Source organism: Scylla paramamosain, chromosome 2, assembly GCF_035594125.1.
Source record: "Scylla paramamosain isolate STU-SP2022 chromosome 2, ASM3559412v1, whole genome shotgun sequence".
Classification (NCBI taxonomy): domain Eukaryota; kingdom Metazoa; phylum Arthropoda; class Malacostraca; order Decapoda; family Portunidae; genus Scylla; species Scylla paramamosain.
The window spans coordinates 37,674,317-37,701,816 of record NC_087152.1 but is presented as its reverse complement, the minus strand read 5'-3'; the positions used below and the strand labels follow the sequence as shown (position 1 = coordinate 37,701,816).

General features: G+C 46.8%; 1 protein-coding gene and 1 long non-coding RNA gene across 7 annotated transcripts in view; one reads left to right on the top strand and one right to left on the bottom strand.

The window, feature by feature from the left end:
- Positions 1 to 27,500, top strand: part of LOC135114688 (uncharacterized) — a 162,128-nt gene that overhangs the window by 58,446 nt on the left and 76,182 nt on the right. For all 3 annotated transcript variants that reach the window (XR_010275629.1, XR_010275630.1, XR_010275626.1), the window contains exon 2: positions 21,648 to 21,768. This is a non-coding gene — a long non-coding RNA (uncharacterized LOC135114688). The remainder of the gene's footprint in view (positions 1 to 21,647; positions 21,769 to 27,500) is intronic.
- LOC135114633 (homeotic protein distal-less-like) overlaps positions 5,010 to 27,500 on the bottom strand; it is a 102,858-nt gene continuing 80,367 nt past the window's right edge. For 2 of the 4 annotated variants that reach the window (XM_064030427.1, XM_064030433.1), the window contains one exon: positions 5,010 to 6,699. In XM_064030427.1, the coding sequence (XP_063886497.1) occupies positions 5,767 to 6,699 (933 nt within the window). In that variant the 3' untranslated portion in view covers positions 5,010 to 5,766. Of the gene's footprint in view, positions 6,700 to 9,187; positions 11,231 to 27,500 lie in introns of those variants that run through there. The other 2 variants (XM_064030441.1, XM_064030447.1) reach the window with 1 other exon arrangement.

Sequence of the window (27,500 nt, the reverse complement as noted above, 5' to 3'; positions counted from 1 at the left end):
GAGGTGTGTCCTGGAACATGAAATGAATATTTTTGAAACAAGTGTTTAGTGAATATTTTCCCGCGATGATTGGCCGGGCGTCGTGCAATCATGCCTGGTGGTCGTGTGCTGCCGCCACACATTACCCAGCGTACACTGTTTAGCTGTATAATCTTGGCCAGTATGTTTAGTGGGTATGCTTGAGGCAAACATGTGTTTGTTCAGTGCTTGCATACATTATCTAACTGTATAATTTTGGTCAATGCATTTGGTGGTATATATGTTTGATACAAACATGTGTTCTCCCACTGCTCCCATGCATTAGGCTGCGCTCATGACTAGTGCCTCTATCAGACCTTGCTATGAGGTTATGAATGCATGATGAAGTACTGCTTTAGTAAACACACACACACACACACACACACACACCGAGAGAGAGAGAGAGAGAGAGAGAGAGAGAGAGAGAGAGAGAGAGAGAGAGAGAGAGAGAGAAAGAGAGAGAGAGAAAGAGAGACAGCGAGAGAGAGAGAGCGAGAGCGAGAGCGAGAGAGAGAGAGAGAGAGATAGTGTGTGTGTGTGTGTGTGTGTGTGTGTGTGTGTACATACAGAAGTATACTTAATTACGTAATTAATTTTAGTCGCGATTCATTATTCACAATTTATCAATTCTAATCACTTAATTAAATATTAAATTATTTATAATTAATTGAATTCATAATGATGCTTTAGATAAACATGAGTGCGGCACGAAGCACTGCTAGGTGATGGCCGCGCTGCGCACCACGTGGTCATCCCGGGCAAGCGGTGAGGTGGCACAGTGTGGCGGCGCCTTCCATGAACACCCGGTGACACTGACCCACAAAAGCACGCACGCAGAAAAAGACACACATGGCTGCTCGTCTTGAAGTGAAAATATTGATTGGTGTTTCTTCGCTTTTAATGTGTTTAGTTTTAGTGAAATCTTTGATCGGGTGTGGAGATCAAAGTTTATTTTTCGTTTCTATGGAAGGAAGACAGCTGCTACTCTGGCAACTCATCGCTAAGTGGAAGTAATGAGCATCGTGGTTCTTCGCTGTAAGTGTGATTGGTTTTCGTGAAGTTATTGATCGGCTGTGGAGATGAAAGTTTATGTCTATGGAAGGAAGAAGACTGTATAGTGAGTGACAATAAAACCCACTTAGAGGTCAAAGAAAGAAAAAAACAACCCGTGCCGAGGAGAAGCGCGTCTCGCCAGCAGCAGGAAGACCAGACGCCATGCAGCATAACGTAAGACCGCGCCGTATTACAAAATAATGAACACGCACTAAATTTCATCCCTAAAGGTGAAGAAATATTGTCCACAAGAAGAAAAAAAAACACAAGAGAATTACTGGAAGCCCGACACAGCACAAGGCGAGGTATAATCCTTAACAAAACAACTGATTATACGTTGCATTTTAAGAACAAATTGTCGTCCACTCACTCACCAAATTAAGAGACGTGTACTTATGCCGCCCATTATCACATGCCATTACATTAGCCAGGTGAGCCGCCCCTTGGCCAGCGGGGAATGAATTTACCTGGAAGTGGTGCCTGGCCAATCAAGAGCAAATACTCCTCCTGTAACGCCCCTGAGTGATGGTGACCCCCTAATGTGTTTATCCAATCGCCCCATAAATTGCTGACCCAAGACACAAAGGCAATAATTTTGGCGTTTCCGGGACCCGCCGTGACCTGCGCCCGAAATGCTACTACTACTGCTGCTGCTACTGCAATGACTGTGTGTGTGTGTGTGTGTGTGTGTGTGTGTGTGTGTGTGTGTGTGTGTGTGTGTGTGTGTGTGTGTGTGTGTGTGTGTGTGTGTGTGTGGACGCGCGCGCGCGCTAACTTCCTCTAGGCCTCTTATGCCCCTGCCTACTGGACAAGACACAACCATACATTATCTTTATAGCACTATCATCTCCAGCACAGCGAGAAGCCAGTGAATAGCCAGTGAATAAGACAGATAGATACGTATACCTAAGTGTATCTATGCTTCACCAGTCACCAGTCACCCAGCAGTCCCAAAGCAGCGCCCCGTGACACCTGGAAGCAAGCAGCGGGTACTGGCGCCTCTCTCAGGTGGTAGCGTCATACCTGGCCGCGTGCTGAGCTTCATTAGTTTCCTGGAGGGCGAGAATTACCTGCTGTCACACGTAAGCGATGAGACACTTGTGACACAGTTCAGGCCGCTGCACCACGCTGGCGGCACCCTAACGCCCCATGGCCCACCTCCCAGCGGCGCTCATTACCTAGACGTAGCCTTAGCTTACGTATGTGTCCGGCAGCCTTGGACTGTGTTTTGAAAGTCTTTGTTCTCTCATAAGGACTGTTTTCAAAGGTCAAAGAGCTGACTAGTTGTGTTCTCGTGTGTGTTTTTACCATTGATGTTAAGAATTCGTGTTAAGTTATTACCTGAATCACGAAAATTCTCTTGAAAATCTTAGTAATTTCCACTACAGGCTTAAATCTAGACGAGTAAGACAAAAAAGTGTTCGAGAATGCGGTTCCTTGCTGATGATTATGAACACACACACACACACACACACACACACACACACACACACACACACACACACACACATTTTCGCTTCCTTTCTTTCCTTTCTATTCTCCCTTTTCATTTCTTCTTTTCTTCTTATGTATTAATTTAGTGGGTGGTCGGTGAAAAGAGGGAGAAATGTTTTGTTTTTTTTCTATTTATTTTTTATTTATTCTTTTTATTTTTATTTATTTATCTATTTATTCATTTAGTTCATACACCCCATCCATTCATCTTCATTCCCTACTGACATTGGCTTATCCTTCACCTTCTCGGAAATTCCCTCGAGTACTGCTGCATTCTGTTATCGCAAAAATGCTGTACGTAAGAAGTCTTGTCCTTGCTTTGCAGTTTTCAGTGTTGTGTTGACCCCATGTTTATTTTTGTGTGTATACTTACTATTTGTTGCAGTCACTCCTCGCGTCGCGTGTTCGATAATTGAGTCCAGCAAGGAGCAGCGAGTTATTGTGAGTTACCTGTATTCAGTCCTACCTTCTGTGTGTGTGTGTGTGTGTGTGTGTGTGTGTGTGTGTGTGTGTGTGTGTGTGTGTGTGTGTGTGTGTGTGTGTGTGTGTGTGTGTGTCCCGAGGTGTTGCAGCGCGTTATTGTTGCAGGTATTTTTGTGTTCTTTTGTTATGTCGTGTTGTATTCTGTGTTGCGCTGTGTTCTTTTGTTACGCTGATATGATTTGTGCTGTGTTATGTTTTGTTATGTTTCACTGTGTTCCTCGTAGATCCGCGGAATGTTCTTCACTGTATTTCTAAACATTTCATCGTTTTATATCTTTACCAGGCTGCAGTGGACGTTATTGAGGCTTTTCTTTCATTCTACTGAAAATTTAACAAGAGTTCTGTGTCATCAATATGTAAAGCACACACGAGAACTGGACTGATAATTTCTATGGTCTGATGAAAGGAACAAGGCGTTTAGAAATACGAACCACTATATTTGGGTGTGTTATTTCATCATGTTGGAATATGTTACTTTATCCGGTGTTATGTTATGTTTCCTGACTATACTGGCGCTATATTATGTTCTGTTATGTTCGTTTTCTGTGCTGGAATACTTAATACTGTGCTATGTTAAGTTATGTGTTCCGTGTAGTCCCCATGAAATATTCCTCACTTTGCGCTGATGCTTCTTACTCCCGCTCTCTGTAGCCATGCATTGCTGTAGTCAAGAGCTCGAGTTAGTACACCTGATGCATCTTGAAGAAAACTAAAGGCCATATTCTGGAACACTTCTAGCCGCACTTCCATTACTTGCAAAAGGCTCTGATTGACGTGACACGGTTTTTATTTTTTTTTAAGGTGTTTTTACAGTTCTAGTGACAGATTAACAAGATTTCTGCCTTTTTAACAGGAGAAACACTCTTGAGAACGCGGCTAATCATCTATGTGGTCTTGGAAAATTGTCGTGGTGAGTGAGGAAAGCGTTTCTGAATACGGGCCTAACCTTCAGCTTCAGTCCAGTCGTCCCCCATGGCAGGTTTTTGGTTCCTTGAGTGCTTTTAGACATACAGGGTTTGTTAGAGACGCCTGGGCCTTTTTTTTTTTTTTTTTTTTGCTCTCTCTAATGTCTTGGTCTACAGTGCCGTTAAAAAATTCTCGTTGCAACTCTTTTTCTTCTTTTGGGAGCTGATAATGCCGGCCTCTTTCACGATCTTATGTGTGGCCGAAGGTAATTAATCATTGCTATTAAGAGTGTTATTATCTATTCATTTATATCTGTTAGTCAATAAATCCTGACTTAATGAAGTGTATATGTAAGTTTAACAGTGTATATGTAAGTAGTAATATACTCGTACTAATAATGGTTATAGTGTTGATGAGAAAAAGAGGTGGTAATGGTAGTATTAGTAACAGTAAGGATAGTATAGTAGTAGTAGTAGTAGTAGTAGTAGTAGTAGTAGTAGTAGTAATTGTTGTTGTTGTTGTTGTTGTTGTTGTTGTGATAATAGTACTTGTTGCTGTGATAATAGTGCTTGGTGTTGTTGATGATAGGTTAGTATCATTATCAGTAGCAGCATCAGTCGCAGCTGTAATCTTAGTGGCAGCAGCTTCACCATCACCATCTTAATACTCTGAACATGATTCCTCGTGTGTGCGCCACGTTCACCTCCCTTCTCGCAAATACGTACCTGGGAGCTGCGCGCCTTGGAGGTTCCATACCACCATACTTAGTCGTGGCGTCCCTCAGTCCTTCCCCAGCAGCAGTGAAATACTCCACATACTCTCTTTCTGTTACCTTCTTCAGGATTTTCGTCTTGCATTTCACATCTTACATCATGGACTGAAAACTGGTTCTTATCACCTTATAACTCATCACGATTTTCAAGTATTTTAAAAGCTGTTTCATTTTATGATTCTACTGTTTTACATCAGAAGAACCCGTCTTGGTGCGGCGGCCCAGCCTAGCACTTTGAGAGGAGCTGGAGGGAGAGTCAAGGAGGGCAGAGAAAGGCTCTGTGTTTTAGAACTTTTATTGTTTTCTCTCTAACTATATTCCTGAACGTGGACAATATTTGTGTATGTTTTGTATGTGCAGTTCCTGTTTACTGAGTGCGGGACGACACAGCTCTTGTTATACACAGTGACTGACACACAGCGGCGAGGGAAGGCGCGGCTTCCCCGCCCACCAAGGACACGCTAAAGTTCGGTGTTTTATCGGCATTCATTATTCTCGACACTCGTGTCGAGAATAATACATCATGTGGCGACGAACGACCTGTGTTGACCGATTGTGTCGCAAGGAGCACTGAAACACTCTTGTACACACACACACACACACACACACACACACACACACACACACACACACACACACACACACACACACACACACACACACACACACACACACACACACACACACACACACACACACACACACACACACACGACATTTGGTAAGGAGGCTCCCCATGAATCCATAATGAGTCCGTCAAGGGATTTCTTTTTCTGAAATCTGTTCTAGACGAAGTGGCACCAGCAGTGTGCAGCAGCAGCGTGCGGCAGCAGGGCTGTGTGGTGCTGCTGTGGCCGCCCTCCACCGTATCATCGCCAATATGGCGAGCATATTGCACAAAATCTTTGGGATGCCCTTGGACTCTGCTAGTCATCTTTGGTCCCGGCTCTGATGCCTCGGGCCACACAGGCCACACGGCGGGCCGTATCTGGGCCACGCAGAGCGGCGGTGCAGCCTGCGGGCGGTGCTGGCGTGGCGGCCTAGGTCAGGAGGTGCTGCTGGTCCGGGGCGTACCAGGAGTACATGTAGGGTGCCGACGCGGGAGGCTTCATGTCCCAGTGGTGGGCAGCGACCAGGCCAGGCGACGAGGAGGGCGGCGGCAGCGCCATGTGGTCTGCGGAGGACACGGGCGGCGGTGCTATGGAAGTGGGCGGCATGTAGCCGGCGTGGGGCGGGTGGTTCATGTGGTGCTGCGGCGGGGGCGGGCACGACGCCCCGGGGGGACCAGGGGCACACATGCTGGGGGAGCCGTGGGAGTCGTGAGACTGGCTGGTGGGCGTGGGCGGGTGCTGGGGAGGCCCGTGGGCGTGCGGGGGCATCTGGCCGGAGTGGGGATGAGGTGAGTTTGAATACGAAGAGTAGTGTTGATGGAGGTGTGGGGAGACTGAGTGGGGAAGCAGCGTGGAGTAAGTACTGTAGGACTGGTGGGGCTGAGGGGACTCCGAGGGGGAGGGGTACTGAGGGTCGCCCACCAGGGAGAGGAATGAGCCCCCGCCGGGTGAGTGGTGAGGAGTGGGGGGGTAAGTGTGTGGTGAGGGTGCCACGGAGGAGTGGGAGGGTGTACTCAGAAACTCAGATTTAACATGTGGGTGTTCGAAGTTGGAGTGTGGCGTGTGTTTGGTCTCTGCCTCGGGGCCCAGCTGGTGGGCCTGGGAGAGGGGCGTGAGGGCGGGGGTCTGGGAGCAGGGCAGAGAGGGAGGCTGGAAAATATCCGAGTCATTGTGTATAGGGCTTGGAGGAGGAAGAGAAGTACATGTCTGATAGGGGGGCGTGCCGCCCCTGGGTGAAGAGGAGAGAGGAAATCCTTGCGCCCCCTGCGCCACGTCAGCACCACCGCCGCCGCCGCCACCGGTACCTGCCGCCTTTTTCATCCTTTTGAATTTTGATCTTCTATTCTGGAACCAGACTTTCACCTGGAAAGAGAACAGAGAAGTGTTAGACGCCTCCCAGATGTCCTTTTCCAAGAGAAGAGTGAGCGGGGCGGGGTGGGGAGGCTCAGGGTGCTCGCCTGGGCTGCGTGGTGGCTGGGGACGGCAGGGTGGGGGAAGGGGTATTAAAAGCGACGAGCGACGTGCTGGCTTACCCAACCATCTGTCCACAACACCAGCGACCTCATGACCTCTCTAGCCCGCCTCGGGATTTGCGGAGAAGGGGACGGGGTGGGGTGGCCTGAACGAGGCAACCCACTGAGTCTGTCATTAGTAGGACCGGGGAGTCACTACCTGCACCGCCATCACCAGCCTGGAGCCTTATTAATGACATTTGTTTGTATCAAAGCGAGAGACTGACTCCTTCAGGAAGACAAGTAGCCGCTGTCTGGTGGCGGAGAGAAGTTGCCGGGATGGATTGTGCCTTCCCGTGTTCGTCTCTAAGGAATGATTAATGTTGACTGGCTGGTTTATTGTAACTCTTGAATCAATTACAGCTCATGAAAAAAAATATCTTTCTGGTCCAAATTTTGTTTTTTAAAGTCTAGCAAAATCACGTCACAATCTGAAACCTACCGCCGAATGTTTCCATCTGATTCATTAAAAAAAACAGTGATTACTTGAGCAGTGTGTAAGCTTATTATTTACTGTGACTTTCTGTATGCCTGCTGAACGGTAGAGGCATCCAGTGCTCCAATTAAATAGACAAGTAAGAAAATATTGATTGTGAATGGCCTGCATTGCAAAGAAAGGTTTGCTGCACCGCGAGTGCTGTGGATGTCATCGTGCAAGCAGAGCGTCGCGACAAGACAGTACCAGTGGGAGCCCCTCGGTGTGAAAGATGTAGAAGTTTGATTTACTGACTGTTTGATTAGAACATTGTGTAAATCATTTTTATGAGCTTCTTTTTTAGTCCCTATAAGAGAGTTCATCAAATGACAGAGTCCTCTAGACGGAGTGAGTGAACAGCACGTGCACAAAGATACAAGGGATAAGAAACAAGTGTGGCATTGTGGGATTGCAGGGTGACATTAGTGCATCACCTGGTCTCACTAGGTGTTGTTCTGTCAGGCTGTGCTCGGCCTTTCGCTTTCCCCATCCCTTAAGTTACCGAGGCTGCCTCTGTGTGCATTATGTCCTCTGTGTTCTCGTATTCACCACAGGTTCAACATTAAGGGCGGTGATGCTTTCTCGCACTACTGCCACCACTCACTGCGGCATCCACTTCTCGCGTCACTCATAAAGCAAACACACACACACACACACACACACACACACACTGTTTGCTTATTTAGTATCGTCCTGCTCGTCTTTCACTTGGCGGGTCGAGGTTTTTTTAGTTTAGGTCTCAAATGTTTGTGCTGATTTGCAAGTAGTTAATGGCCTCCCTGAGTAAACGTATGGGGTGTGTGGTGTGTGAAGATGTCAGTCCATGGAGAGGACCACGTGAACTTTAAGCAGTGGAGGGATACAGCCACCGATCACGAGTCCAACATGTGATGCTTATGACAGTGGATGAATTACCTACCTGCCTACCAACCCACATACACACACACACACACACACACACACACACACACACACACACACACACACACACACACACACACACACACACACACACACACACACACACACACACACACACACACACCTTCGTACTTTAATATATTTTTCTTTGTATGTCCTTCACTGAACAACGTTATCGATATGTTTGTTGTATGGAAGACATTGCTCTGCCTCTTCGTCTCGGCAAGTGTGGATGCGTGCAGTGTTTCTTTGATGTGCATGTGCTCCTTACACGATTCTGCTTCTTATTCAGCCTCATGTGTTATACCCTTCTTCATCCCTTATATCACACTTTCAAATTAAAATACATTGAGTTTATAATCAATGTGGTGGTTATCAACGTTGGTGTCAGCTCGAGGATTAGGCGGCAAAGTGACTTCCGTCCCGCGTCGGCTTGCATGAATTACTTACACTAATAATTTACTCGTACATATGTCTCGTGTTACCTTTGCATCACAGGGTATACACCGGTGTGTTTGAGCGTCAAGAGAGGTGCAGCGTGCAGCAGAGGCCCGGTGTGTGTGTGTGTGTGGTGAAGCTGCCAGTACTACTCTAAACAGTACACCTGCCTTATTGCTAATGTGTGTGTGCATGCAGCTTAGACAGAGAGAAAGAAAATCCCTAGCAATCCCCATTTTAAACACACACACACACACACACACACACACACACACACACACACACACACACACACACACACACACACACACACACACACACACACACACACACACACACACACACACACACACACACACACACACACACACACACACACACACACACACACACACACACACACACTTTACATTATTCATTCACAAATATACTTGGGTATTATATGAATATAAGAACAGGTTTGCACATTAGTACCATGGAAATGAGGAGGGAAGAAAGAGCCGTCTTCATCATTACGTTTATTACACTGAATATGGAACATAAACGCATTTACATCAAAAAATATTTTAAGTTACTTTGAGCACAGCTTTGTACAACGCGAAAGAGACAGAATGAATAACTGGGATTTGGAAGAAGAGAAGAAGGGAGATGTGAAGGGGGAACAGTGGTCTGAATATGTACAATTTAACATAAATAAACATGAGACGAGATACAGCCGGCGCTTCAGCGGCGTAGGAGAGACAGGTGCGGCGGCCGGCGCGGAGACACGTAATACTCGGCTTTCATTTGGCATTCTTCGGTCGGCAGCGCGAGGACTGCCGAGGGCGTGTCCTCTAAGGGACTTCGCAGGACATAGTCATGTGTGCAGATGTGGAGAGCGGCCGGCCAAGAGTGGCGTCAAGCGCCTGGCGACGTGAGGGTCTCATCGCGTCTTGCTGTCGTGGTCAAGACAATGGGAAGTGTGTTGTGCCCGACTTGTGTCCTCTCGGACTGTGCTTCAGTACACCACCTCACTGCACCACCACAGCACTCAGCGGTCCTCGGGGCACCAAGCAAACAACGTTACCCACACAAGATCCTTGTAAAGGCTGTAGAAGTTCACGGTAGTGGTTCCCGGCAGTTAGGTTTAGTGCTGCTTGTGGCGACTTTAGTGGGAGGCCCGAGCCGCCGAGCGTGAAGGACTTGTCTTCCCTTTGCCTCTTGCGATGCGACGATAATAAAGGAATATTGTTTTGTGTTTAAGTACAATACTTGTCTCACACGTCACGTTACTACACCACTGCGGCCAAAAAGCTGGTCACGAGGAAACACTAAGGGTGTAAGGCAAGGCAAAAAGGAGACCCAAGCCCTTCGTCACTATACTCACTTCACATGTACACAACAGCAGTGAGAGGCGCACATGTTCCTCATAAAGCTTAACTGGCAGGGTGGCCCAGTCATCAGGGCTGACAGGGCCCAGCCACCACTTCACACTTGGCACTCACCCCCACTAGACGCCACTAGCCTCTGGCCCCGAGGCGGCCACCGGCGGTGAGTCGCACAGGCCTCCGTGGCCATCTTGCCCGGCCGCCCTCCACCGTATCATCGCCAATATGGCGAGCATATTGCACAAAATCTTTGGGATGCCCTTGGGCTCTGCTAGTCATCTTTGGTCCCGGCTCTGATGCCTCGGGCCACGCAGGCCACACGGCGGGCCGTATCTGGGCCACGCAGAGCGGCGGTGCAGCCCTGCGGGCGGTGCTGGCGTGGCGGCCTAGGTCAGGAGGTGCTGCTGGTCCGGGGCGTACCAGGAGTACATGTAGGGTGCCGACGCGGGAGGCTTCATGTCCCAGTGGTGGGCAGCGACCAGGCCAGGCGACGAGGAGGGCGGCGGCAGCGCCATGTGGTCTGCGGAGGACACGGGCGGCGGTGCTATGGAAGTGGGCGGCATGTAGCCGGCGTGGGGCGGGTGGTTCATGTGGTGCTGCGGAGGGGGCGGGCACGACGCCCCGGGGGGACCAGGGGCACACATGCTGGGGGAGCCGTGGGAGTCGTGAGACTGGCTGGTAGGCGTGGGCGGGTGCTGGGGAGGCCCGTGGGCGTGCGGGGGCATCTGGCCGGAGTGGGATGGTGGCGGATGGGAATGGGGAGAAGCTGCATGGGGTATGTGGTGTGGGTGTGGGGGCTGCGATAGAGAGTGTGGCGGTGGACAGGGAGTAAGCTGTGGTGGAGGGTGCTGGCCGGGGTGGTGGTGGCCCATGGACAGGGACCCCGGCGGGGGATGAGAAACAGAGTGGGAGATGGGGACAAGGGTGGTGTGGGGGGAAGGCTGGGTCAGGGGCAGCCCCTGAGAGAGTGAAGTCTGACAAGGCGATTGTGTCTGGGGCGGGGGGCTCAGCGGGGTGGGAGTAGTGTAGGTGTGCAGAGGGGAAGTGGTCGACTGTGGAGAGGAACTAAGGGGAGAGCCAGGGCCCACGGGCGCCCCCTGGGGAACTCCAGACCCGCCAGTCTGCGCTGCCTTCATCATCTTCTTGTATTTTGACCGTCGGTTTTGGAACCAGATCTTCACCTGCGAAGGAAGGAGGCCTGAGTTAGTGAGGCCGCGGCCACCACTACCACCACCACCACCACCACCACCACCATCACCACCACCACCATTATCATCACCAGTATCACCAATACTACTAATACCACCACTACCATCACCACCACCATCACTGTGAAGATCAATACCATAAACATCAACACCATCAGGACCACTACCACTACCAACAGCAACAACATCAACAGGAACAACATCAACACCACCACCACTATCATCACCACTACCACCACCACCATCATCACCACCACCACCACCAACAACAACAACAACAGCAACAACAACAAAATAATAATAATAATCATCATCATCATCAATGTCATCATCGTCATCACCGTCATCACCACCATCACCACTACAGACTACAGCAGTTTTTATCACTGTTGCAGCTACCAATGGAGAAGGTCACCACCACCACTACCACAACTACAACCACCACTGCCACAGTCACCATTACTACCAAGACCACCATCGCCATCACCAACAGCCACCACCACCACCAGCAATACTACTACCACCACCACCACCACCACTCCTTATGAACTATCACTTTCATCAACCACTATTATCACCCACTTCACCACCACCACCACCACCACCACCACCACCACCATTCACTGTGTAAACAAAAACTAATGAAACAATCTTACGAATATTAGCAGTAATAGTTAGGCAAACGATTTACCGTCTCTCTCTCTCTCTCTCTCTCTCTCTCTCTCTCTCTCTCTCTCTCTCTCTCTCTCTCTCTCTCTCTCTCTCTCTCTCTCTCTCTCTCTCTCTCTCTCTCTCTCTCTCTCTCTCTCTCTCTCTCTCTCACTTTTCGTAGATCGAACACGCAGCGTAACGCGCAGCAACTTTAAAGCGCTTTATTGCCTCCTTTTCTTTGTTGCAGCGAGGTAATGGCAACAATTCATCAGGTCTAAATCATCACCTGCGCTCATTAACGCTGAGTGAGGGTCCGGCTTGCCTTCATAATTTGACTAATAATTGTTCACTTCCGTTCCCCGTATGATGGGCACACTTAATATCCCCTCCCGCCCCTTCTTCCCGCCCCTTCCTTCTTCTTCCCGCCCCTGTCCCCGTCTCCCTTCCTTCCCTTTATGTCTCACCCTTCTTACCCTTACCTACCTACTTCCTCTTCCCTCCATCTCTGTCCTTATTCCTCCTTTCCTCCTTTTCTCTTTCCCATATTTTCTTTTTACGCACACGCACATGCTCGCGTCCTCTCTCTCCCTGCCTTCCTTCCTCTTCATCTTCCCTCCATTCCCGCCTGTCCTGCCCCGTGCTTTTCCTTCCCCGCCCTTCCACTCGCCGTCCCCTTCGACGCTAAAGACTTCAATGAGTAATTTACCATCGACGTGTTATTCATACATGTTAAAGCGATACTCCAGAGGGCGAAAGAGAGAGAGAGAGAGAGAGAGAGAGAGAGAGAGAGAGAGAGAGAGAGAGAGAGAGAGAGGGAGAGTCATCACACTAAGATTCCCTTCCCACGTCTACAAATCAATGTCTTCGTCACCACAACCACAGCCCAGTGTATTGTTTCCAGCCACCACCTTGACCCCGTAACCGTAACCGTAACTGAAGCCGTGTTGATGCTATGCTTGAGTTACGCACACTCCTCAATGCTATTCTGTTTTCTGTTTTTTTTTTTTTTTTTTTAATGTTTGTAGTCAGTGTAAGATCTGAAGGGGAAGAAGGAGTGAGTGTAAGGAAAATGAGTAAAGGTTAGATGATGGTGATGATGGTGATGATAAGGATGATGTGAGGGAGGAAAAAAAAGAAACGTTACGTCTATAAATGCGATAATTGCTTTTCTTTTTACGGATATAATGAGTACGCCGAGAGAGAGAGAGAGAGAGAGAGAGAGAGAGAGAGAGAGAGAGAGAGAGAGAGAGAGAGAGAGAGAGAGAGAATGATGATAAAAAGAAAGGATATTGGAGATTGAACATAACAAAGAATAAAGAAGAGACAGCGAAACCTTGAACAAATGTAAGAGAAAGAAAAGAGGAAGAAGCAAAAAAAAGAAGAGAAGAAAACAATTAGAAGAAAGGAAAAGAAATATCGAAAGAAGAATGACGAGAAGGAAAAAAAAGATGACAAAAGAGGAAAGGAGAAAGAAAAGAAAAAAAAAAGAGGAACACATAGGTAGAGAAACAGACAGGTGTAACTGGAAGGAAGAGGAGAAAGGAGGAGGAGGAGGAGGAGGAGGGAGAGGTAGGTAGCAAGGCAGAAGAAGAAGGAGAAGAAGGAGGAGGTGGTAGAGGAAGTGAGGAAGAGAGAGGAGGGAACAGTAAGGCGGAGGGAGGGAGGACGGAGGGTGGGCGGGGAGGGAAAAGGGTGGGAGGGATGAGGGGAGGAGGAGGGGGGGCACTGAAAATGACCCCCTTGTCACCAGCACCTTGTTGTGTGAGTGCCTGGAATATATCACTGTAATGCCACTCATAGATCATGGCACCCTCCCGACGCGGGCCTGTTTCTTGGCTCGCGGATACGCCATGAATACATAGCAGGTAGCGGGGCGGGTGTGTACGGGGGCCTGATGGATGGGCCGCCGGGGAGCTGCCTGCAGAAGGAGGACTTAATGACATGCAATAATCCCTGTGGAAAAAGTGGCGCGGGAGGATAACAGCGGGAAAGAGAAAAAAGGAGTAAAGCGAACCGAGGAAAAAAAAAAAATAGAAAAGAGCTTGCGAGGATATTGAGAGAGAGAGAGAGAGAGAGAGAGAGAGAGAGAGAGAGAGAGAGAGAGAGAGAGAGAGAGAGAGAGAGAGAGAGAGAGAGAGAATGTAATTAAAAAAAGGAATTCTCTTACAAAGAACTAAAAAAAGAAACAGAAAAAGCTAAGAGTTTATAAATATGCATACAGAGAGAGAGAGAGAGAGAGAGAGAGAGAGAGAGAGAGAGAGAGAGAGAGAGAGAGAGAGAGAGAGAGAGAGAGAGAGAATACAGGCAGACAGAGACACAAACACAGAAACAAAGACGGAGAGACAGGAACAAACAAACGGACACAAACACAAACACAGACAGACCGACAAAGAATAATTAATAAAAAAAAAGATAAAACACTCAATGGGAAAAAAAAGTAAACGATGAAAAAATGGATAAAAAAAAAGAGAGTTTGATAAAAGAATAGAAAATGTGTAGCAAGTTTATATTTCTTTACGTGGCAGTAGTGGAGCGGGAGCGGAGGATGGATAAGCCGGCAGCGTGGAAGGAGAAGGAGCAGGGAGGTCGTAAGGGATAGTAAAAGAAAATGAAGTGCGAGAAGCAGAGGAGAGTACAGCGAGAGAAATAGCAAGAAGGGAAGGTAAAGTGCGTAAGGCGAGAGAGAGAAAGACAGAGGGAGAAGGTGAAGGAGAGGGAATAAGTAAGTGAAGAAAAGAAGAAGAGGAGAGAAGGAAAATACGACGAAGAGAATATATAATAAACTCCGCTTGACATGCATTTCTATTTTATTTATTTATTTTATTTATTTATTTTTTTTTAATGTTGTGGCATAAATTGCAGGTCGGCGTGTTTCGTATGCACACACACACACACACACACACACACACACACACACACACACACACACACACACACACACACACACACACACACACACACACACACACACACACACACACACACACACACACACACACACACACACACAAGAAATATTCAAGAGAAAAAAAATCGAGTATTGGATTATTTTTCCCGTAGACTTTTTTATACCGGTTCCGGATCGACTTTCGTGGTGGTGGTGGTGGTGGTGGTGGAGGTGGTGGTGGTCATGGTCGTAGTGGTGGTGGTGGTCGTCATTTTTTTTTTTTTTGCTATGATTGATGTTGTTTGTTGTTGTTGCTGTTGTTGTTGTTGTTGATGTTGTTGTTGTTGTTGTTGCTGTTTTTATTATTGTTGTGTTATTTGTTATTTAGATTATTATTATTATTATTATTATTATTATTATTATTATTATTATTATTATTATCACCATTATTGTTAACCTTTATATTCATCATTGTCATTATCTTTATCACCATCATCTTTATTTCACTGTTTTATCATTAATATTTTTATTGTCAGTATTATTAACAGCAGTAATAGTGACAGTAGTAGTAGTAGTAGTAGTAGTAGTAGTAGTAGTAGTAGTAGTAGTAGTAGTAGTAGTAACACCAGTAGTATCACCAGCACATAAAAAAAAAAAAGTAATAGAAGAAAGAGATATTGAGAGTAGGAAGATTAGAATAACCCAGTCCACGCCAATGCCTTCGTCACTCATTGCATCCCACACTCGCCTCCAGCCACTGTCATCACGAGAAGTCACCCGCGTGTCACCCATTGGCGGTAACGTGTGGCGCGGGTACGAGGAACAAGGATAGCATAGCGTGAATCTCACTCAACTACACGACTTTGACAATGCAACGTAGGGCTGTACTATGCTAATAAACAAAACTGACTTGCACACGAGGGTAAATATATAACGAATTAGTGTGACGAGGAAATTTTCATATTGATCATTCTCCTTGCCACCTCAACACCGCCAGCACCACCACTACCTTCACCACCGCCAGTACAAACTAGCCAGCCAGTCACTCCGTTATTAGCAAGTCAGCAGTCGAAGCAAATCAAGGTCGTCAACCATAATTCGTGAAGTTTTACATCTCTGAGACCCTCGTCAAAGATTGTTCCTCCCCTGCGTGAAATACGAGTGTTGTGCTTGAGTGTATGCAATTTTTCTTTATGTATTTGTGCATATAATTACGTGCATGCGTGCGTGTTTCTTGCATCCGCGTACGAATTGGGTGCCACGAGAAAAAATGTCTATAAAAGTCGAAATTGCTGTTATTTTCTTGTACGTTTCGGCATTACGGTATGTGTTCCCCACACCCCGCGCCGGCTGACGTCAAGACCTCGCCTCCGCGCTCATTAATTTTGACGAAAGTAGTGCAACTCGACGGATATGAGTGGCGGTCGCTGAGGACCCGCCCCATGCCTTAAGTTTAATTATGTTCTGCCGGAACTGTACAGGGTAAGAACTGGAAGAAAATAGGCAAAATTGGACTAGATCAAGCATTCTCAGTCTGCACTTGTCACATTTTCGCGCCCTCTAGCTTTCCCCTTTCCTGTTTCCCCGGTCTGATTATTAGCCGAACACATCCTTTCTCCCTCTTCCCTCCAGCGCTCACTGACGTCTTGTTGTTTTCTGCCTTGCCACAACTTAGCCGAACATCACATACGCGTCTGGAAAGTTGACTGAGACATCCTAATTACGAGAGTCACGTGAGCAGCGGCGTCTGTTAGTTATGCGACAGTCAGGAGCGAGGGACCGGGACGGGTAACTGGTGAGGCAGGGGAAGGAGAGTGTAGGGAAGTGAATGACCACCAGGGAAGAGTGAAGATCAGTTACCGCAGGAGAGAGAAGTGAAGCGGTGAGTGACTGACGCAGGAAGAAAAGTTAACTGACCAGCGCAGGGAAGGAAGGAATGAAGGAAGGAAGATACAGCGCCAGGAAACATTTATGGGAGAAAGTAGCGGGAGACAGTGGGAGACGCGGTGCCTCGTGGCCGCTTCAACATCAAAGGCTCGCCAGCAGCTGCCACACAACGAGCGGCGACACGCGACCACAGTGAGGGACGAGCCACCTGACCCTTCACCTCGGCCCGAGAGTGACCCACCAGAGTGACCCTTCCGTAGCCCCTCCTGTGACCCTTCCTTAGCCCTTCCTGTGACCCTTGCTTAGCCCCTCCCGTGACCGCTCCTTAGGCCAGCAATGGAGGCCACGCTTGGGGTGAGTCGCACTTCTGACGCAGAGGTCATGCAATATTGACCACCGCCCCCCTGGAGGGTAGCCGCGGGTGGCGGGTCGTGGCGCGGCGGGCTGCCTCCCTATGCCTCCTCGGGGTCGTTGACATACGAGTACACAAGTGTCAGCACGAGAATTATTCCGCATCAGTTATTGTTTTTTGTTCAGGGAAAGTACCTAGATATAAGGCAGAGAGAGAGAGAGAGAGAGAGAGAGAGAGAGAGAGAGAGAGAGAGAGAGAGAGAGAGAGAGAGAGAGATCTATATACAATGACAGACAGATGGATTGACAGATAAATTCATTACAAAAAAAAAAAAAAACATTGGACTTACTTTCCTGTAGGTAAAATATTAAAGCACGCAATACACACACACACACACACACACACACACACACACACACACACACACACACACACACACACACACACACACACACACTCCCCCTCAGCCAATCCATCATTAGGGAACAGTCCGGCCAGCAATACACACGGTTGTCATGGAGACGCGTCCCCCACACCTGCCCACACACACACACACACACACACACACACACACACACACACACACACACACACACACACACACACACACACACACACACACACACACACACCTCTGCACACCTTCCCTACACCTCCACACACCACTTGACCGCCTACACTTGCTTACAGAAACATTAATAGGATGTTGAACCTTGAAGAGTGTGTGTGGCGAAAGATCTAATCCGCGCATCTGAGAGAGAGAGAGAGAGAGAGAGAGAGAGAGAGAGAGAGAGAGAGAGAGAGAGAGAGAGAGAGAGAGAGAGATGTATTCCTAAACAGCAAGAAGCAATCAAATACATCCTGCCTACCCTAATATTAATCCAAAAAAGGAGAATCTTGACACCATCAGGACCAAACACTTTACTATCTCCTTCAATCACTTTTTTTGACCCCAACATACCGAGCGACCTCTTCTGTCTCTCCTTTTTAAAACTCAGATTCATTAATACCTTAAAAAAATATATATACGAATAGAAACACGTCCCTTTAATCAGCGCCATAAGGAAGCTAAACCACAGGCAATAAAACACTTACAAACACTCCTGAAGACTCTAGTTAATAAGAGGCTCACACACACACGCACACACACACATAAACACACACAAACACACACACACACACACACACACACACACACACACACACACACACACACACACTCACAAACTGCCCTATATACGCCGCCCCTTCGCTGAGTCACCTTCTTCGCCCGCCCCTTCCCCCAAGGCTCCCCCATCCTCTCCTCACCTGGGCGCAGTAATGGCCGCCTCTCAGGTAGTGCAGCCAGGTATGCAAATGAGCCGCCGCCTTCAATCGTTCTTCGTGAATCAATTTGTGAACTGCTTGGCGGATGTTTAGCGTCGATTTTACGTGTATTACAGTCTAGACGAGAGAGAGAGAGAGAGAGAGAGAGAGAGAGAGAGAGAGGGGTGGGGGGCAAAACAGCAATACAAAAACAGAAAAATGCAGAAAAATTACTAAAGAAAAGATAATGAAAGAGAGAGAGAGAGAGAGAGAGAGAGAGAGAGAGAGAGAGAGAGAGAGAGAGAGAGAGAGAGAGAGAGAGAGAATGATGATGAAGTACCACGTGTTCCAATAAATCACGGACAGGAAATAGAGCTCGTGCAGATTAATAGCAGGAAAAAATAGTGTTGAAGAATAGAAAGAAAAAAGGATGTGAAGTAAGAGGTAAAATAAAAAAGTAGAAGTGAAGGAGGAAAAGGAAGAGAAGTAGGAGGAGGAGGAGGAGGAGGAAGAAGAGGAATTGATGGAGGAGGAGGAAGACGAAAAGAGGCACCAAGAAAGAAAAAAAAAAGTGAGCAATAAAGTTAAGAACAGGAAGATGAAATATGAAAACAGTGGGGAAGTAAAGAGTTGAGAAAGTCGAGGAGGAAGAAAAAGGGATGATGAAAGAGAAGAGGCCGTAATGGATAGGGATAAGAAAGTAGTGGAATTAGATCAGGAAAATTAAAGGGATGCAAAAAGAAAAAAAAGTAGACGGAAAAGAAAGAAATAGAATAAAAAAAATATCAAAACAAGGAAGAAAAAGATATTAACTTTAAAACTAAGCAAAAAAAAAAATAGAAAAAGAGGAGGAAGAAGAAGATACAAGAACGAAAAACAATAATAAGCAAGAAAGATCAAAACAGAGTAAGAAAAAATTATAAATAAATGTAGAGGAAGTACAGAAGGAAGAAGAAAAAATAATAAGCAAGAAAGATCAAAACAAGGTAAGGACATAAGTGAGGGGTGCAGGAAGGACGGACGGAGGGTTGGAGTAAGGCAAGTTGGTAGGCAGGCAGGCAGGCAGGCAGTCAGGCGGGTTAGTCAGGCAGGCGGGCGGGCGGGCAAGGCCAAGGGGTGGGGGAGAACAGAGGACGCGGGACGGGCAGTAGGTTCCCCGTCAGTCTGCCGCCGGAGGGACGACATCAAAGGGCGCCTCAAGCCGGGTAATCACAGGAGGAACCAACACAAGCGCCTGTAGCCTCACGGAACGACCTCGATCACCCTCTAATTATCACAGCGAGAAGAAAGAGTTACGACCCAGTTTGCGTCACCGGCCAAAGAAGACGAGAAGAAATACACTAAAGAAATATAGAGAAAAAGAGAAAGGAGAGGAGAGAAAGAGGAGGGAAGGTCCGTCTTGTTTATGTTGAAAAAGGGAGAACATACAGGAAAGAAGGATAGATGTGTGTGTATGTGTACGTCAAGGCAAGATGATAAATACACTAAAGAAATGTAGAGGAACAGAGAGAAAGAAGAAGAAGAAGAAGAAGAAGAAGAAGAAGAAGAAGAAGAGGAAAAGACCTTATTATTTGTATATAAAAAAAGATAGGAGAAAGTAAGAAAGGGATAGATGTAAATATATACATCCAAAACAGAAATATAAAGAAAAAAACAAGACGTACAGACGAGAAGAGTAAGAGAAAAAAAAAGTTTACCTTGCACAGAGAAAAAAGAAAAACTGGAAAGAAAATACACAATACGCATGAAAGAAAAGAAAAAGAACAGATATATATACGTATACGTGCATCGACTTCCTATAACTGGCTGCAGAAGAAGAGGAGGAAACGTAACGAAACGCGGAGCCGAGCAAGGTGAGGCGAGGGAACCCATTTCTCTACAACAAGTTCTCTACGAAATGTTTCTGAACTTGGCCCGCTTCGAACGTGGCTGGACATCAAAGGAACCGACGAGCGAACGTGAAGCATGGGAGGGGGAAGGCAGGAGGGAGAGAAGGAGGGCAGGGAGGGGTGGAGGGAGTGAGGGAGGAAGGAAATGAGTGGGGAGTGGCGGTGGAAGGTGTATAAGAGAATATTAAATTAGAAACAATAGCAAAAGAAAGCAAATCGGATTGGCGAGAAGACGACAGAGAGAGAGAGAGAGAGAGAGAGAGAGAGAGAGAGAGAGAGAGAGAGAGAGAGAGAGAGAGAGAGAATTATACCGTCTATTGTATCATCCGTACAATCCCAATTTCAGAACACAAACACATTAATGCATAAAACCTTCCCCCTTCATTCCTGGCAATATCCAGTCCTGTTTACATGTCAGGGGAGAGCCGCGCCCCCTCACGCTCCCCCTGCCCTTGTCGCCCTTCAAACACTGACTGTCACGCGGCTCCTGGCCTTCATAAAACATTCGCCAGTAAAACTATCGCTCCCTTGACGGACATTCCTCTCTTCGGGAACGGTGATAGAGTACAGCCTGGTTTTGTTTTCACTGCCATGATTATTTTTTTGAGGGATGGTGGTGGTGGTGGTTGTGGTGGTGGTGGTGATAAGAAGGTGGACCATTAACGGACTCAGCGGCATTGGCAGCAAGGAATATTGTGAAGTTATGCAGCGGGTTTCACTAAATATTAATTCGTTCAGGCTAATACTAAGCTGGAGTATACAACTGATATTAATGTTCTCTCTCTCTCTCTCTCTCTCTCTCTCTCTCTCTCTCTCTCTCTCTCTCTCTCTCTCTCTCTCTCTCTCTCTCTCTCTGACTTTTTCTCCTTCTGTGGTTCATATTTTAAAACGTTTTCCTCCCTCATAAGAACAGTATTCGAAGACCACAGAGATAATAATCAATCAGGTCCTTACAATGTTTTCCTCACTAATTATGCAGAATCTTTGTTAAACGCTCATTGGAATCATTGAAGTACTCTTGAAGATCCCCCCAACAGCTTCCACTTGAGCATGTTAAAAGTAATCGAAGTAAGAGGCTGAAACATTTACAAATATGTCCACTTGAGCTAACTGACGACCTTCGCTATTCATTAATTAATTCAGAACAAGCCCAAGTTGAAGTATATTAAATAATGAAAGTAAATTTCTTTCTCTGTATTTGATCTCCTCGTCTTTCAGGGCTAATTTAGAACTGGAAGGCTAAATTACATTCTCTTCTGTATTACATGAATGCAGTCACTGGAAAGGCCGTATTTTGTAAATTATGAAACCTGTCTCTATCTTTCACTCTTCATCTTCCTCTATCGCTCAGTAATTGCATACGTTTTAGCAACATCCATCTCGCTCGATCATTTAAGTTCCCCCTCTCCCCTTTTCCAGATAGCGCTCAGTCCAGTCAATGGCCGCCGGGGATGTACTGAACGGCTTCCAAGGGCGCCTTATTATATACAGTAATGGTGGCTCCCTCCCTGCAGCAGCCAATCAGCCAGGAGGTATAGGGGTGAGTACAGCCAATCACCGGCCTCCTCTAGATTACGTCACACGTCTCCTTTGTTGACGCGTGCGATAGTGACTTGCCAGCGACTGTTTCCGGAAGGTCATTAGTTAAGGGAAGGCTTGAGGTGTAGGTTACCTGGCGGTGGCGGTGGTGGTGGTGGTGGTGGTGGTGTATTAATTAGTAGGTATAATGAAAAATAATAAATAATCAAAATAATGATACAACTGCACAAATGATAAGCTATTTAATCTTTCTCTTCCCTTTGTCTTTCTCTCCCTCCTCTCTCTCTCTCTCTCCCTCCCAACACACCTGTCTCAGCTCTCCGTTCGTGCCCACACACCCATACACCCATGCGCACCCACGCACCTGCCAGATCATTGCGACAGATGCAGCACAAGTGTGGGACCAGCTGTGATGACCCATTGTCCGGCATAAAAGCAAAGATAACGTGATATATGGGTGACGGGAAGTGTGCGGCATTGCAGGGACTGTCGCGCTGGGGGAGAGACTAGTGTGCGCCTGTCCTTCCCTTCCTTGCCGCTGTGTGATTTAATGGGTTGTTTGATCTCTGTGTGTGTGTGTGTGTGTGTGTGTGTGTGTATGTTTGGGTGGGTATGTTATGAGTATTAGTGCTTATCTCGTTGTTGTTGTTAGTGGTGGTGGTGGTGATGGTGGTGGTGGTGGTAGTGGTAGTGTTGTTGTTGTTGTTGTTGTTGTTGTTTTCTCTTTTTGTGACTTGATTGAAGAGGATTGGAGTGTCCGGATAGAAGAGAGAGAGAGACAGAGAGAGAGAGAGAGAGAGAGAGAGAGAGAGAGAGAGAGAGAGAGAGAGAGAGAGAGAGAGAGAGAGAGATGGACTTAAAAAAGGTAGGATTTCTTTTTGTTGTGTCACTTAAGTGTTCCAAAAAGATTAATATTTTTTTACCAAGCGCTCTCTCTCTCTCTCTCTCTCTCTCTCTCTCTCTCTCTCTCTCTCTCTCTCTCTCTCTCTCTCTCTCTCTCTCTCTCTCTCTCTCTCTCTCTCTCTCTCACGCATTCCATCAACTTCTCTCCTTTTTTATTCCATTTTCTTCTCCTCTCCCTCAGTTTATCCAAAAGTACAAAACTATTAAACACTCATCTCTGGCATTCACTTAATAATAAAAGAAAATAAAAAAAGAAAAAATGAGACAAAAAATCGAGTGCAGCTGATAACAGAGGCAAGGAGACGAGCCCCGGGTCACTTTTAATTAGCGGCAACCCACCTGTGTAGAGTGGGAGGACAGGTGCCATGCCTCTCTTAGTTCCCTCCTCCTCCTCCTCCTCTTCTTTCTCTCCAGTCTCTTTTCTTTTCTCTACTTAGTTTCTTCCTCTTTATTTTCCAGTCCTCAGCCTCATTTTTCTCTCCTATTTTTAGTTCCTTCCTCCTTCCCGCTCACCACTCTTCTACAAGTTCTTTTTTCTCTTCTTTATTTAGCGTCTTCCTCTTTCTCTCGCTCCTTCTCCACCTCCTCCTTCTCCTTCGGTTCTTCAAGTTCTCTTCTCGCTTTTTAACTCTCTCTCCTCTCTTATCACTGTTTCAACCTCTCTCTTCTTGCCTTTTCTTAGTTCCTTCCTCTTTCCCACCCACGTCTCTCTCTTCTTTGTTTTCCATTTCTTATCTTTATTTTTTATCTATTGGGTAATTCTCTCTCTCTCTCTCTCTCTCTCTCTCTCTCTCTCTCTCTCTCTCTCTCTCTCTCTCTCTCTCTCTCTCTCTCTCTCTCTCTCTCTCTCTCTCTCTCTCTCTCTCTCTCTCTCTCTCTCTCTCTCTCTCTCTCACTATCGTTTTTGCTCAAGCCTTGTGTTATCTCCTCATCCTCCTGTTCCATCCCTCCATTCCTTCCATTCTTCCTCGAGAAATAAAGATCACACAATCGCATTCATCACCTCGACCCTCAGCACCACCTTCTCAGCCTCGCCCTTAGCCTCCACCACCCCCTCGCCGTCTCACACTACATAACGTTACCAAAATCTACCCGGTCCACTGAGGTTAGCCGAAGCACAAACCGTATCTAACTTATTCTTTTGGATCTTCACCCGCCCGCCAGCCAGCCAGCCAGCTAGTTCTATTCCTCCTCCTCCTCCTCCTCCTCCTCCTCCTCCTCCTCTTCCTCCTCCCACGCCCCCTGGAAGCCTTCTACAGGACCTGACCCAATAATTAGAGCGGCGCCGTTTAGATCCTGATAGCCTTATTGTAACAAGCCAATCCTCTCAGTCCTGGGGTATCACGTGGCATAAATAAGTGTCAAGATATCTTTACTGGGCCGGATATTTAGTGCGCCTTGTTCCCATTGTAAAGGAGCCTCAAATGGATGTTCCACAGTCATGCATGCACAGACCTAGAAATGTTCCGGTGTCATGCAGGTATTTGTGCCGAACGCCGTCAGGTCATGCACGCTTCCCTTGGCAAAACTCACTCGCCTTGCCTTTCCTCCTCCTCCTCCTCCTCCTCCTCCTCCTCCTCCTCCTCCTCCTCCCTACATGCCGAACAGCACGTGAGGTTTACTGTCTCCATCGACTGTTTTGAAGTCTCTTGTTGAAAGTATGCAATTTTTTTTTTCTAAGTGTTTTTGTTGTTTTAGTGAGGGTGTAACAAGGAATCTTCATAATTACCCGGGAGATAAACAGGTATTTCGACTAATCTCTCTGTGGCCTCTGAAAATTGTCTTTAATAGGTGAACATTTCGAGATCTGAACATTTATTTAAAGCCAATATATAATACAACGCAGGATTTTAGTTTCTATATTAATGGCTAGCCTTTCTGAAGTTGAAGAGATTTCGCCAAAGAGTTTTAGAATACGGCCCTTTTAGTTAGTTCGACGCAAACTGTGACGCCCTTCACCCCACGCCCGGCAGGACAAAACCCTCACCGGCATAATTCCACGTAAACAAACACGATCGAAAACGCATAAAGCACTGAATGTAACGCCGGGGGGAAGAGCAGAGCCGTGCATGGTGGCGCCGCGGTGCTCCTACCGATTCGCCTCCGTGCTGGGACGACCCGGAAATAGTAACCTTGCGTACGTACTTACAGCGCCGTGCAGTCAAATGTTTAGGGTAAGAAATAGAGTATTGGAATCGAAGTTTTAGAAGAAGGAAGCCATTGGTTGGAGATATAAATTGCAATATGACGTGAATCAATGTGTGTGTGTGTGTGTGTGTGTGTGTGTGTGTGTGTGTGTTGCGTTCGGTACAGTGTTTTATTGCATGTTCGGTTCTGGATCACGTGCGGGTACGCTGAGGGTTCATCGAGAGTTCAACACGGGTTTGGCAGGACCCAGAGTCTCACCCAAAGTTCCCTGCGGGTTCATTTGGAGTTCACAGGAGAGTTCGTCATGGCTCAGGTTGTGGTTTTATCAGCTGACTCGCCACCCGATTACCTTTTCACGAGACCTGGCCAGAAATATTAGAAAGGAGCAGTAGAGGAGGAGGAGGAGAAAGAGGAAGATACTGCCACAAAATTACCTTCTTTCTTCCCTCCTCTTCCTCCTTCCTCTGCTTTTGCTATCCTCCTCCTCCTCCTCCTCCTCCTCGCTACAACACGCACTTTAGCTGGATCAGTATCATGTGTTACGTCTCTGTTACCTCTGAGTGTCTGTTTCCTACACGCGTCTCTCTTAAAAGTCTTAGGTTACGTCGAAAGAAATGAAAAAAGTTAAGGTAAAATAAAAAAAAACAACTTAAGTGTGAGGCTGAGATAACATCAAGGACAAACTGTTGAGGGCCTTGTCTGGCATTTGTTGGCATTTACACACACACACACACACACACACACACACACACACACACACACACACACACACACACACACACACACACACACACACACACACATTCGTGACTCTGTTTCCAAAGCTACCGCGATTTTAATTCAACTGGGAAGCCTTTTGCTGAACGGAGAGAGAGAAAGGAGGAGGAGGAGGAGGAGGAGGAGGAGGAGGAGGAGGTGGAGGTGGTGGTACTTAATTACACAAGGAACCACCTGTGCGCGACACCCCTCAGGTACCTCTCAGCGGCCAACAAAAGACCTTAACAAAAGCTTCAATAAATTCGATCTCCTTGTAACAGGCAGGTCGTGAACGCCTCCCCGCCCGATGAGCTGAGAGATAGTGAAGGGCGGCGCGGGGCTGGGCGGGAGGAGGGGATGGATGGGGAGGCAGTGCTGGGGATGGAGGGGAGTGATGGGGGTGGACTGGGAAGAGGGCAGCCATAGGTAAAAAGGAATGGATGATAAAGAAATGGTGAAAATATGGTTGAGAGATGGAATATATGGTAAGGCTTTATAAATTTATGGACAGGAGTGATAGGTATGTTTAAATTTAATGGGCTGCCATGTGTAGGCCTAGTGGCTCCTTGCAGCTTCCTTACTTTTTTATAGTGTTTTGGGTAAATATTTGTTTGAAGGGAAAAGATTAAGTGGATGGTGTTTTTTAGTTCTTGCATCTGTTAGAGTCTTCATTGTTCATGTATACATAAGCTTAGGTTAGATTAAGTTAAGAAAGGTTAGGTATGGTAAGATTAGGCGAGATGAGGTGAGGGAAGGTAAGGTAAGGTAAGAAGTTAGGTTAGTTAAGTAAGGCAAAGTCAAATGTCATTGAGTATAAGTGTTTTGAGACGGCGTTAGGTGACATTAAGTAAGTTATGTTAAATTTGGTTAGTTATGGTGTTACTTGAGCGAACAGTAGTACGAATATATTGTACTCCTCACGCAACTCATCCTCCGATTCTTGACCCGAGTAGCGAAAGCAATAGTCAAGGATCCACTTAGCCATCACCATTACGACATTCACTACCATTCTCTGAGGCAGTTCTGTGCACGTAACAGTAGTGGCTAATCAAATCAGGAGGAGGGAACACGTGGACACCGAATAAGGATAATAGCAACATTAATGACAACAACGAAATTGGAAGAAATTAACCCTTTGACTGCTATGATCTCTCCTTAACTTGAGTGAAATGTGGCTGTGTAAGTTCAGAGTATGACTTCAAGACACCACTGATAGCAGAAGTAAATGAAATAGTTCGGGATTTTTAGCAACTAGTTTTATGTTCCTCATTGCCATTAGTTTTATATTCACCAGTAAAATCATGTAGTTTTACTCAAAATTAACAAATATCATAAGCAGTGAAAGGATCAACGCTACAGGAAGGAACGTTCTTCTAACTACCAAGTATGCGAGGCAGTGGCCCTCAACTCTCAACTCTTACCATTCCACACGCATAACACGAAGGCTTCCTGAGTCGCACCAGCAGCAACACGCGGCCCGCACACCTGCACTAACCAGGCCACGTCATAAATCCTCACAAGTGTTGTATGAACTCACGGCAGCAGCCCACTAGCCACGAAGCTGAGATATCTAAAGCCTCAAGTGTTGCTGTTGCTCTGGATCGATTTTATATGGTCCGTAATTTCTCAGTCTACCTAAATGAAGAACTCTTAAAACGTAAAGTTATTTGTGTGTCAAGCTTGTTTTTGTCATCCCATTATTAAAGTATGCAATTTCACACAGGATTTGTTACCGGCAGGGTGTGTTAAGTGGTAATCAGTCCTAACCGAAGCATCATCACAGCCAACACAGCAGCAGCAGCAGCAGCAGCAGTAATGACAACAACAAAAGCAATAGCAACAAGCCAATAAGAAATGCCAATGACAATACTCGCGTCCTCAGGCTGGTGTGGCTGTGCCGAGGCTGTGTGTACCTGTTGAGGGGAG